Raw genomic sequence first — 13,911 nt, 5'->3', positions numbered from 1 at the left:
AGTTTACATTTTTTTAAACTTAATTTAAAGTGAATTATAGTTGTAAAGCCACATTTTCTCTTCATGTGTTGTTCTTTTCTATCTCTTCTTTATCAGTCCGGCCCCTCTATTTGCTGATTGCTTTCTCCTTTCATAGCAGATGTGAATCCGATGGGAAGTATACTGGAATCGTAGTCAATGTGCAGCTGAGTTCTGAGCTTTAGTTACATACACAAGACTTTCAGACACAGGAGTTCTTAGTTGTTCTCTCTCTGTGCTTTTGCTGTTTCTGCATATTTGTCAAGTCTCAGTGCTAAAAAAAACCAAACTGTCTCCAACTGATGAATACAAAGGTTTCCACAATAGTGTTTCTGGTGCGACAGAGTTGATTTAAGAGGCGCTCGTTTGCTTGTTCTATGAATGAAACGGTTTGATTTTTTTCCCATCCAGAGAACCAATCTGGTGCTCTTCATTATGTGATGTAAAACATCTCTGCAGTAAATGTTTCATCTTCCATCTGTTGTAAATTTCTATAGAGGATCGATCCACAGAGATACACTTTACCGAACAAATCACATGATTTCTCTCAACACCCCTGGAAAAATTCATCTAAATAACAGCAGCTGGGGACCAAAGCTGGAGGATTTTTTAACCAACATTCTGACAAGGTTTTGAGAAACTTAGAAATTTAATCTTTTTCCAATCATAAATTAGGAATCAGATTGACAACACTCTTCAATGTGGAGTTTGTAACAGAGAAAAGAAAAATCAAATTGGCAAAGGCGTGAATTGAACTTACACTGCCTTCATTAAATCTCAGTAAGGTTAAACATCTCGCAGAAAAGATATTTATTCTTTCTGTTCAGGACAGAAAGAATAAAGAATGTCCATGATGCATTGGGAAATGTTGGCAGCATTTTGGAAAGAAATATTTCTGATTATTGTTAACTATTATTATTGTTATAGTTCCAAACTGTAATCGGCTAAAGTTGGCGAGACAACAAGATTCTGTTATTTTGAACAATGTTGAAGTTGCATGACTTTACTGTTTGTTGTAGATACAGCAGATCATAAACAAAGCATTTCAAACCATGACGCTCACAACATTTTCATTTTTGGTTGGTCTCACTGAGCCTGTCTTCATTTCGTCATGAAGGCTTATTTTTGGTCCAATCAGCATGTGGTACTGGAAACAGAAAGAAGTGATGCTAAGCAACTATAGCGTCACTCTTGCATTGAAACCCAAATGGTTGAAAAATTCCTTATGTGTTGTTTTTTAGAAAATAAAAACTAGAGAACAAAGTAAGAAGGAAACGTAAAAAAGCAACCTCCATCTGATGAACTGCATTTGAAAGGCATGTTTTGCAAAGCAATGAGAAAAAAGCTTAACGAGAAAACCCTAGGGACGCATCACCGTGAGCTTGACAGCCTTTTTATGGGAGTGATCAACTAGCAGCTAAGCAAATAAGTAAAAAAATAAAAAGTATATTCTTATGGATATTACCAAACACGGACAGAAACAGGCAGAAAGAAAAAGCAGCATTAATTCAAATGTAAACTTTGAACATCTTTCAGAAACACTGCTAATTAAATTTTGCGAGACAGTCTAGCTCTTTGGAAGCTACATACAAAAATAGTGCATTCAGCTGCAGCTTTATGTTTCAGGAGGCTTATTGTGTAAGAGGCGTGTTTCCTAAAATATCGAGCTCCTGCTCACAATGAGACGTAGACGGCAGACTGGCTTCAGTGTGGTAAGATATGTGATAAGTTTTACTGATTTTATGTAACTGTAGTCACAAGTATCAAATGCAGTGACTCCAACTGAGTGTGTCCAACGTTCAGAGCTCGTGATAACTGAGCATCAGCCACAAATGGTTTGAGGAAGATTGGAAGATGGTTAATTAGAGAAAATAACCAGCTACTAACAAATCAAAATCAGTAGAATAAGTCAGTGTTGTGGTTATTTCTGGAGCTGGGTGATGACACACTGCTTCCTGTGTGCTGCTAAAATATATCAGTTGTTCTGGCAGGGAACTTCACTTTGGTAAAGACACTGAAGCAGGGCAGGGAGCCCAGAGTGTCAACACTGAGTAATGACGTCAGGAGCAGGCTTGAAGAAGCAGCTTTACCCAGCATGCTTTGCCAGCAGCATTTCTGCAGTGCTTATAAATATTGAAAGATTACAAAAACAGAAAGAGAGGGCGGAAGGGGATTGGAAGAAGGAGACATACACAGGTGAAAGGAGTGGATAAATAGATAAAAAACTGAAGAAGTGAGTGGGGGACTCCAGGGTGTGGCTCTTATTATGTGTTACAAGGAAAAATACTCCTATCTGTAATGGAATAGCAATCCATCCAGCCAGTCAGTAATTTCTGGCACATAGAGCAATCATGATAATTCACAAGTAGCCCTCTAGTTCATAATTTTGATCATATAAATGGTTATTCAGTCCACAAAGATTCATCACAAACCTTTGAAAAATAACTGTTAGGAAGCTTTTTAAAAAGTTGAAACGTTTCTCATCCACAATCCTGCTTGCATGTGAAAGAGACAGAGATGATGACTAGACTTTCAGTGTTAGACTTAAGTTGCAATTAATGAGGTGGAATTATGTATCATATTTCAGGCACACAGTGGCATTTTATAGCACAAGCAAGAAACCGTGTTACCTTCAGTTATTATAAAAATGCTGTGTATTGAACATGACTTAAACTAAATTCGACTTTGCAATTTGACGCACTGAGATTGGGCCTCTGTCTCTTTAAGAAACTCCTGCTCTTTGTGACACACGGCCTTCAGCGTGTCATCAGAACAATGTTGCTTCATTAAGCCTTTTACAAACTTTTTTATGAGCATTGGACTGAGAAGTAGTTCGTATGATATGCTCAGCAGCCTCACTTTTGCTACTTGCTGCTGCCGTTGGTCTGTGGCTGCAGCTCTGGAGGAGGAGCTTTGTGGAAATAGGTGGCGCTTTGTGAGAGCGTGCATCTGAATGGTTGCCAGCAGGAGTTTCAAAGAATCCTCAAAGAATGAGAGCAACACTTCAGGGTGTGTTTTAGTTGAGGAAATAAGACTTAGACTTGCACTCTAATGACTCAAGACCTGACTTGCTGTCTTCATCTTGTGTAACAAAGAAGTGAAATGAGTCTGTATATATTCTCTCCCAGCTCTGACAGATGATGTGTCTTAAACTGAAAACTTCCTTTGCCAGAAATTATGCCCTTGAATTATTAGCCAGTGACATTCACGGAGTGTTGACAAAACATGGCCCTTCTGGTTTGTTAAAATAATTTCACTTGAATAACTGCCTTCAGTCATTCGATACCTTCTTTCAGCTACTCTCTGCATTGCTCTTTACGCTGTGATTTATTTATGAGTACCTTTGACAGTGTTAACTGTGAAGACTTGATAACAACGGCTTTAAATACAGATGATGAACACAGCTAATAATAATGGTTTTCATCTCAATGTAAGAAGAAACTAATTTTCCAAGGCCTGTTTAGACCAGTACAATAGTAAACAAGTAGCTACTTTATGGACACAGGACAGGTTCTTTCAAAGTCATTATAAAAACAAAATAAAGATGTTTTTTTTTCTTTCTCGGAATGAATAAGGACATTTTTTAACAGGTAAACATAGACCTGGAAGTTTTCAGATGTTGTTGATTTTATGTTTTCTAGTTATCTTGCTTCTTGCAATTTCCACGTGTGACGTATGTCTGCGTGAGCATTAGCATGCGGTATGACAGCGCGCACATTATGCGTGTTCATCAAAATACAAAAACGGGAAAAAAGAAAGCATGCTTTGATTGTAATATGCTGCAGAAGCAGTGGCCTGACAGGCGCTATAAATAATTTAGCTGCTCTGTTTTAGCACAGAGACAACAGGAAGATCCTCGTTTTGATGTGTCCCATCTTTTCGGAGGAGAAAGGAGAATGTTGTGTTCTGTGAAATATATTAGCCTGGACGAACCGTTTAATGTTTTATTCAGTCTGGGTCTGCTTTTAGAGTGCAAGATAAAGTACAGATCAGCTTGAAGCGGACACATCTGTGAACATTTTATCCTATTTGACTGAGATGTTGGGATTTTTTGGTGTTATTTATTATTTCAAATATTTTAACTTGTTGATTTTTGTGAGAGCTGTGCTCCATTGTCATTCTTTCTGTGCATATCTAAATTAACCCAAGTTTGGAATAGAAATGATTAGGTTGTCTGACCTGTATGCCTCATACACTTCCTCCATTTACCCATCAACTCCACTGAGTTCACTTCCATTCTGCTGACTATTGATTACATTTTTTTTTTGTTCAGTGACTTCATCTTGTCAGTCATACTCTTTCTCTTCAGTTGGTTTTATATTTCCTTGGACGACATCTGTCTTATGATTATCTAAAATGAACTGTTCACATTTTATTTTGCACTGATTTCAAGCAGTTTTGATCAATGCCAAAATGCTTTTTACTCCAGCATACAGTGAAATAATGAGCTAGCAATAGATTATAGGAAAAAGCATATTTCCTATTAGAAAAGAGCACCATGCCCTCCACAATTATTGCCAGCCTTGATGGTGTGTAAAAGATTCCTTTGCCAACAAGTGTACAATTTCACGCCAAGATTTTACTTTATTCAATTTCTCAATTTAGCTGGATTTATTCAATGGAAAAAGAAACATCTTAGGAAGTAATTGTTTGGGTTTTCTTAAAAAAAATCTGAGCATCCATGAGACTTCCATCATACTGGCTGAGCAAATCAATTTGCTCAGCCAGTTTTTTAGACAGGGAAGACAAGAAAACATGTCGCTACAAACACTTTTTCCACATTCAGTTGTCTAAAAGAGGAGGGGAAGAAAATTACACAGCTCACTGTGAAAGCTGCAAGAAAAGAGACATTTAGGGGTCAGAGCTCAAAATCCATAGTTAGTTTAATATTGTTTAAAGTCTCTACCGCCAGTGCCAGTCATTATGGCAAGTGTGGTGAGATCAAACATGAACCTCGTCTAGATATCAATATTATTTTAAAACAAATCAGAGTACAGACACGAAAAACATACTTTAAAATCATATTTATATATTTCATGTGATCACAGCAATCTAGATATTATTTAGCTTAAGATTTTCTGAACCAAATAATATTTAGAAAACCACATTTAGGGAATTAGCGACTGTTTCAAACAACCCAAGGGATATAAGTAATGCCAGGAATAGTGAAGTGATAAATTAGGTTGCCTCTGCACATTTGTTCCTGTGCTCCACATTTCTGTATTTTCCCACAAATGGTGCCTCCAGGTGTGGAGGTTCCTTTTTCTTGTCCAGACCCCAAGCATGGCATTAACTCAGGTGTGTGAGTAATCCTGGTAAATTATTTGACACATTTTTATAAGGGGATGATGAATTGTTTTGATTGTTTTACACAGAAAACAATCAAATGATTGAAATTAGATCAAATAAATTGGACAGGATTCTATGTAATTTGTTGTGGCTATCAATAAAAAAAGTGATCAAATTTATCTAAGTCAGAGTGTTGTGCAGTGTGAAATGTATAGGTTGCACAGACAATACTTTGTATTTCTCATTTACCAGCTGCCTAAAAGAGAAAAACTTTGTATTTCAAATGAGAAATACTTTGTAACCCTGGCTGTGGCTGCAAATCAACTTCCAGTATTCAAGTACTGAACAGAACCATCATGCCATGTTATACAGAGTGAGTGTATTTAATTATACTGTTTTGTTAAATTAAAATCAGTTTCTGTTTTTTTTTTTTTTTAGCTCTGCATGAAACAAAGACCTGCAAGGCTTAAAATTGTTTTCATCCTGCTGTCAGAATCTAAAATACTTGTTCTCTGCAGATTTGTGTGTGCAATAGTTGCATGTTTGCAAACGCTTGTGACAACCTCGCTCACATATGTGTGTGTTTGTAGGTTTTCTTGGGAATCTGTCTCCTGTAGTTGAAGTGTATCTTTGCGAAAGCCCATGAGAGTTCATTACTTTGATCTATCTCCCTCCCTGATGCTGCCAACACTAACATACCGTGGCGTTGATGCAACTATTTTTAGTTTTGTCCGCATGTGTGTATATCTGTGTGAGTTTGTGGTGGTAATTTGTCTTAATTTGTGTGTTAATCATAATGAATGATTTTCTTGTTTATGCTCTCAGCCACAAAGTACCACCATTCCTTCGTACACAAACATAATCAGTTAATGTCCTCTTTAGTAATTTGAGAGACCAGAATCCAAGCTTTGGTTTGTGCGTCATTGGTTTCAGTCTAACAGGCACAAGTTCTTTGATGCAGAGTCCACGGCTTTGTAAAAGCCTCTTGATTTCTTCCCTCTCATAAAATGCATAAATGTCATCCCTTATTTCATCTGAGCTTTTTTAAATGTTACACTCAAAATCACATAAGTAAAAAGAGCCGTCCTAGAGTTGCCCAAGTCCTGTGACTTGAGCGAAAGTTTAAACATCTTATCTCTTGTTTCTTCCAAATCGGGGTGCCTGGGAGATGAGATTCATGTTGAAATGCACGGAGAGGTCAGAGCTTGAAGTGACACAAGAAGTTACTTCAAAATCAGAACTGACAGGAGCTGTCACTGGAAAAAGTTTACATATTTAGGATTGTGCCAATGACTTCTGTCAGAGGAGAGCCAGAGTGCACAAAGTCATCAGATATTTCCAGGAGAGGCAGTTCTTTAAAGTTCTGGTTGAATTATTGCGTTTCTAAAATAATGACAGCTTTGACACACAGAAGTCATTAAGCTCAGGAGGACAAGACACTGTAGTATCATGGAGTAGACACTGCTTAAAACCATTAGTGTTTTAGTACATTGGCTACCGTCCATGAATCCATTTAATCTAATCCTTATTGCTTTGAATTTTATGAGATAAAGACATATTGATTTAAATTTTCTTATGTATTTCAAACTGTTTAAGTGCATTTAATTGACATTTGATCTGAAAGTGCAACACAATGCATAGTTTGTGTTCAAGCTGATGTGCTATGTTAGGGTTTGGTTTGGCATGGTTAGGTCACCTTCAAAATGTCCATGACAGGACATGTCAACAGAAAGACTCTCTGTTGACATCGAGTTTATTGTTCATAATCTTTCCATTCTTGGATGATGCATCAAAGTTTTTTAAATATAACCCCGTTTAAAACTTCTCCATAATTTGAACTCTGACCTGTCTGCTGTGTTTCTTGGTCACACACGACTTACTTTATTAATGATTTCATTCCTAATTGACAAAAATTGGTTGCACTGAATTTGTCACTATTTGACTAAAAGTAGCTCAATACAAATACACAGCATTGTTTACAGATTTGCATTTGTAAAATAAGACATGTATATCAAATGCTTCTGTATGTATTCGAAAACCGTGATTAAATAAAGTCCTTTGTGTATAAATTCAATTTTATGACGCTTTAATTAAAAACAGACCTGCCCACCAATCAAAATAGGCATTTCAATAGTTATAATTAAGAAAGTTTAAACACGTACCAATCTGATGTTCATAATATAAACTTTTCATTAAGTCAGAAAAAATTTCCATCTTAACGATCTGTTTTGTGGTTTCTGTTCAACGCTGCAGCATTTTATGCTTATTTATGATATAATATTGCATCATTTAAACAAATGTTTATGTGGGTTTTCTGTTCGAATGTCTCTACCAGTTTCTTTTGCTCCTATCTCGGATGTGTGGCTTAGCTTTGCACTCCTCCATGAGTCACAGACTTGAGGTCTGCTGTTCTTTAAAAAAAAAGTTTTTTTTCAGTTTTGCAGCGTATACCTATCACTTCTTTGTTGCACTACTTATTTACGTTGGCTATCATCTGAGGTGGTATTTCTTACCTTCATGATAATTATTATGATTTCTACCATACTAAGTTTGACTAGTTCTACCAATTCTGTGTCAGTACATCACTTCACACATTTCTTAAAATTTAAATAAAAAGACATACCTAGGGGTCTGACCAAACCACAGGCATGAAGTTGGAATTGTTATTGTTTGGTGGTTTAATGATAGATAAAAGGAGAATTTACAGCAGGAGTGTCCAAGACTCAAGATCTACTGTTGTGCAGTCCCCTGAAGGGGTCGTAACCAATTTGGAGAACAAGCGGTTCTCCAGACTGATTTGCACTTCTGTCAGTTTGTGTCTCATTAAATTTTCCAAAAGGATAGCACTATACAATCTCAACTGAAGTTTTTGAATACATTAAGTGCAACAAAATACATGCATTTTTTGTTATTTGTCCATATTCTACTATTAACAACACATAAAGGATTGGGAACCATAGTTATTATTAATCCATAATAGCTTCTATTGCTAATGGTAGACAGCTTGTCAATGACCACAGTTGTTAGCTGTTAACAATTACCAAATCGGAACTGAAACATGGAAAATTCAATTGAACTCAAATCTAATATGAAGTAGGTTTCGCATAATTTAAGATCCATGTTCTGCCTTCACAGGTAAAGAAGGAGACACAAATAGTAGTTCTTTGTTCTCTGCTTTGTCTGCTTCAGTTTATATTAGGAGTTATGGAAATAGACACAGCTGCTCTTTTGTTTTTCTGGTTAGGAAAAAAAATCAATCTGTCTGAACAATTCAACTGTTCAGTATTAGTCATGGATATCTGCCATCTGTGGATTACACAAATATCACAGTTTGATTATTTTCTTTATATAAAAACTTTACCTTCCCCATGGAAGAGGTCTTTTTTCATGTTTTGCAGGTGGGGAAGGCTTATACACCTATTTGTATTAACGGTGTGGATTTATTTTTAGTATCTTCTTACTAGATGCTGGAGGAAATGTTCTATTTAATGGATGATAAACTGTCTTATCTCAAGCATAATAAGCAGTTGCATTATTTGCAGGTTATACAGACATAAAATTATTCATTACAGCCGTCAGGTGGCAGTAAGGCAGTGTAAGTCGACATTGCTAATACAGTGAATTGTGAAGAAGGTGAGTCCATAAAGAAAATAACTTGACTTGACCATTGGGAATTTGAAGAAAAGTAGATTTTGTTACAGGAAGGTTAGAGAGAGAGAGAATTTATGCTGTTCAGAGTTGTGCAAAGGGAGGGGTTGAGTTAATCAAATTACTTGATGCAATGGACAGCTTGATTGCAAATAGAGTTAAAGAACAGAAAAGGGAGTGAAAGGCTCGATGATGGGAACAGAGAAGAATGAAATAGGAGTGTGAGAGATGGTGACCAAACAGGAAGGAAGATAGATTGTAGCCTTGGAGCAACATGAAAACCAACTCTCCTTTTGTCAGCAACACAAACCAAGACTCATTAACAAGCTCAAAGACCTTCTCCACTGAATTCAGACAGAAAATGTTGCCTGTTATGAGGTAGTAATGTGGTGTGAATACAGGAGTGAGGAGGGTGAGGAGTGACACAGGTGTAAACTGTACACAGGACGATAAATGTCACTAACAGAACAAAGCAGCATGAAGAGAAACATCAAAGGAGCTTCCAATGAACAGCTTTTGGCTCTACATTACTTGTCAAAGCATGTAAATTTATTCAACTTTGAAAAAAAACAGAATGAACTAAAAACTCTTTCTTCCATGCATTAAAAAAACACATCTAAGGGTAGAGGAGCTTCATTTTTTATTTGATTTTGTTTTTACGGATTAATTGACTTGTAACATACTGTCACAATAAGAGACAGTTTTAACAAATCTGGAAAAAAAACATATTTTTTTTTTCATACTGTAGAAACAAGTATGGAACATGAGAAAATGAACTGAAGGGGTCTGAATACTTTAAGGCCCTATGAGTTCAAAATGAATCCATTCACTTATTTTCTTCAAATTATTCCTGACTGGAGCTGAAAATAACTATTTGGTTAATTTAATTTAAGTTTTAATCTTTCATAAAAAAAGGTCTAAACAATGTTTAATTTATAGAAATTGATAGCTGTCTGATGCATCTCCACTAATGAATTTCTTACATAAGAGGAGAGAAGAAGTAAAATGTCTTTTGGTCTGAAAAGGTTTTGTGCTTCCTTCAACGATTCAGTATAATTAAACCACTCGGGAATAAAAAGCTCCAGCAGATTCATAATTTAGTCGGTGAAAGAGGTGGAGGCGGGGTCAAGATTACGGCGCAGGCATCAGTTATCTCCTCTTGAGGGGAAGTGAAAATATTTCATTGTTCAGGGCAGCCGTGTTACGTTAGCTGTCAATGAATGAACTTAGGAGTGGGCGTACAAACACTGACACAGGCCAAAAGACAAACCACAGGCTGAGATCAGACACACAAGAAAAAAGCAGAGCTCATGGCAGAATGTGCTGAGTCGGCCTGCCAAACTCATAGCGTGGGCACAAGTGGGCTTGCAAGGAGTCTGGCATTTTTGTGCTTAAAGGGGAAAAGATTAATAAATGTATTCTGATTTACTTGTAACCTTTGTGGCTTTATTTGAAAAAAAAAAACGGCTAAAAATTGTTATGGTCGTAACCTTGGATTACAGCAGAATTTGTTTTTGCAAAGGGCTTAAACACATTTCACCAACAGGCTCTCATTGTTGTCTGTTATCTGTTTCGGTCCCAGGCGGATGCAGCCACCAGCTTCCTGCGTGCGGCTCGATCAGGAAACCTGGACAAGGCCCTGGATCACATCAAGAACGGGATAAACATCAACATCGCTAATCAAGTAAGATGTCCTAAGCTGACTGAGTCACACTTTGGTAAAACATATGAAGGTGTGTCAGTGAGAGTAAGACTTCGATAAACATGACAATGGATTACGTGTCAAAGTAGATTAGAAGATTTAGTTGGTTTAACTTGAAATTTTAGCGTAATATACGTATGTACCTAATAAATACAACTAGTATTGTGTGCTAAATTAAAATATTCTTTTGAATATCACCCAAATATTTCTCCTTTTTTTTACCTTTATGTGCACTTTGACATTTTTACTTCTTTATAAAACAATATTATTTATCGTTACTAGCTAAGACTGCAGTTAAATGAAAAAATGTTTTCCACCTATACACGGAAAAGTTAAAAAAAAAAAAAAAACTGTGCTGAAGCAGAGCGTGTTGAACTTGCCTTCTATGGCGGGAATGATTCATTTCTTCAGTTATTAATGTTTTAAGTTTCCACCGCAGCAGAGTAGACATGTTCACAGTGTCTGTGTTTTTACCCACAGAGACAAGTTAAAAGTTTTTCCTCGTTGCTTTCGACTATTTCTGTAGGAAAAGACTTTTTCTGTGTCAGATCAGCTGGTTTAACTCCACATTCATTTTCAAGTATCTTAGATACCTTTTGGCGGCCATACAGAAAACGTTCCCTTTACATTCAGTCCATCCATGGTGGTTAATTTGTTGTAAAGATTTGCCCTTCCTTCCCTAATGGTTGTAATTTGATTTTTAGCCTCTTCCTCGCTTTTCCTCTCTTGTTGCTCTGAACTCATTTTATGAGAGGTCCGGTTGTGATTTACAACATTCTGTCTCTGGTTGATTTATGTTGCTCGGCTGTCTGGCTGTTCAGCCCCTTTGATTTGTATTCTGTGTGTTGTAAAGCATTTTCAGCTCCTCACCTGCTTTATCCATACGTTTCTGATTTCTTTTTGACTCCTATAATCATTTTTCAATGTCATTAAGGCTCTGAATTACTTATTGTTTTACTATTGGTAAAACATTTGCATTTTTGACAAATATCAGGAATGATTGGTGAAAGCAGGACGAATCGCTCCTAAGAGATGTTGTGAACCCAGAGTATTCCATATTATTTATACAGAAAGAAAAGCTGACAATATAAGAAGCAATAACAATAACATAAAAATATTAATGGCTTAATAGAGTATTTTAACACTAAGATGAAAAACATTTCTCAATGAATGTTGTAAAGTAGTTGTCTTTATACAGCTAATCCACCACATTTAGTGCCGCTTTTATGCAGAAAATATCTAATCTTTTCTCAGATAACCACCGTCTGGGAAGTAGTTGATTTGTTACTTTAATTGGCTAAAATATAAAGTGATAACAGTTCCCAAGAAGAAGATGTTACTTTAGTTTGGAGACAGTAAACCGTATCTCTGTGTCCAGTTTGTTGTTATTTGTTCTTCTCAAATAATTCTTATGCATAAAAAAGATCTAGATCTATTTAAGTTAGATGCATGCTTTAAAGTAGAGGTATGACTTTTGACACGTCAGACGATAAATCTCAGCGGAACACTTGTGTGGAGAATCAGCAAATTGAGTCAAATGAGAGGCTATGAAGATAAGATAATTAAAGATTCATGCATTTTCTTCTGTCTTTGTCTAACATGCATTAATAATGGAGATATTAAATTATAGTTTCATAAATGTTTAGTTTTACCTCCTGTTCTTCTGCCCCTTGCTGAATCAATGTCATAAAACAAAGAAGTTTGGCCACACACACAGGATAATTCCTGGTCAATCACATTTTTCTGTTAGTTGTTCTTTCACATGAGTGTGTATCAGACACTTAATCAGATTTTGAAAAAATAACTCCACATTTTGACCAAATAAAAACACCCTTCACCAACTGGATAGAAGCTTTGTATACATTATCAATTACCTTAACCCAATATAAATCCTCAAAATCAGCTACGTTTCCAGATTCGCAAGACGTTCCCTATAATACCCACATTTTCCTATATTTTGTATTCCTTCTGTTTCTTCCCTGCTTTGTGCTTGTACATTTTTTACTCCACGTTGACACAAGGGCAGGTATTTTTATTTGTGATTTATTGGGCTCTCTGTCCTTGCTATGGTCACAAACCTGTGGGCTATTTTTAGTTTTCTCCTTTTCTCTCTTTGTCTTCATGTTCTTGACATCACCTGATCTCGTTCAGACATCTAATTACCTTTAATTTTTATACAGTAAGTTTTGTGACTGTCACTAAATACATGCACATATTTTAAAAAATTAAGACGTCTACAATATAAACTACACACAACTGTAATAAAAGAATGTTCATCAGATCTCGCAGTTGTAGAGGAAAGAGTTTCACATAGCAGGTTGTAATAAATATGATCTGGTCTGTAGATTCTAGAGCTATTTATATCTTATTTGATCAAAAACACACCACTGATTACACTATTACTACTGTTCTAAGGATAAAGCCAAAATGCTAAGAAGAAAACAACATAATGCAATAACTTGTGGAGTCATCTTTGGCAGCCATAATCTGAAATAACTTTTTTCTCTTTTCTCTACATTGTATAATTAACAACACTCCAGTCTAGTTAACAATCAACATTTTGTAACATCGCCAAAAGAAACATTAAAACAGAAGTGGTGTACTTAGTTCTTTTTCTTATACTTTTCTAATCTTTCTTTATTTATCATTTATTGACTTAAACAGGAAATGTAAAATATAACTTACAAGAATGACCTGGACAAAAATAACTAACACTGGACAAAAATAACTAATACTTTTTTTAGTCTTTAGCTGATTAATAATGCCAGTGTGTTTTAGTAGATTTCAGTTTAGATTTAAACAATTCTGCCACATCCTGATATGTGTCTCTTGGGTTTACATTTCGCTGACGCAAAATTACTTTTCATATTCAGCTAAACTTAACTCACTATGCTAAAGTACTCTGTCTTCAACAAAGAATTTGATTCATGTAAGGCAATTTTAGGTGCAGCAGCTAAAACGTTCATCCTCTGTCTCTAACATTGTTATGGAGAATGTCTTGCCTTCTTTTCTTTAAAACATGTCCGTATTGTGTTTTGCAGAAACCAATATTTCAACAACTCTCTTCAGGTTTTGCCACCGTTTTTTTAACCACAGAAAAATATTTCATTCCATTGCAGATGAGTGTTTGCATTTTGTATCTCCTAACTTATAAATCAGTTTAGACGTGTGACAGACGGCCTCACATTTGACTCCTGAAGTCTGTGGTGTGAAGTCGAGATAAGAGAGTGTGTAACTGAGACTGATACGCAGCT

General features: G+C 36.0%; 1 protein-coding gene across 2 annotated transcripts in view; it reads left to right on the top strand.

Annotated features, from left to right (window-relative positions):
- The window catches only part of ank1b (ankyrin 1, erythrocytic b), a 67,518-nt gene that overhangs the window by 14,052 nt on the left and 39,555 nt on the right, over nt 1–13,911 (top strand). For both annotated transcript variants that reach the window (XM_055040100.1, XM_055040099.1), the window contains exon 2: nt 10,538–10,639. In XM_055040100.1, coding sequence (XP_054896075.1) covers nt 10,538–10,639 — 102 coding nt within the window. The remainder of the gene's footprint in view (nt 1–10,537; nt 10,640–13,911) is intronic.

The sequence above is a fragment of the Poeciliopsis prolifica genome, unplaced genomic scaffold (genome assembly GCF_027474105.1).
Source record: "Poeciliopsis prolifica strain line A6 unplaced genomic scaffold, Auburn_PproV2 SCAFFOLD015, whole genome shotgun sequence".
NCBI lineage: Eukaryota > Metazoa > Chordata > Actinopteri > Cyprinodontiformes > Poeciliidae > Poeciliopsis > Poeciliopsis prolifica.
Note: the sequence above shows the minus strand (reverse complement) of the source record. Positions and strands in the feature narration are given on the sequence as shown.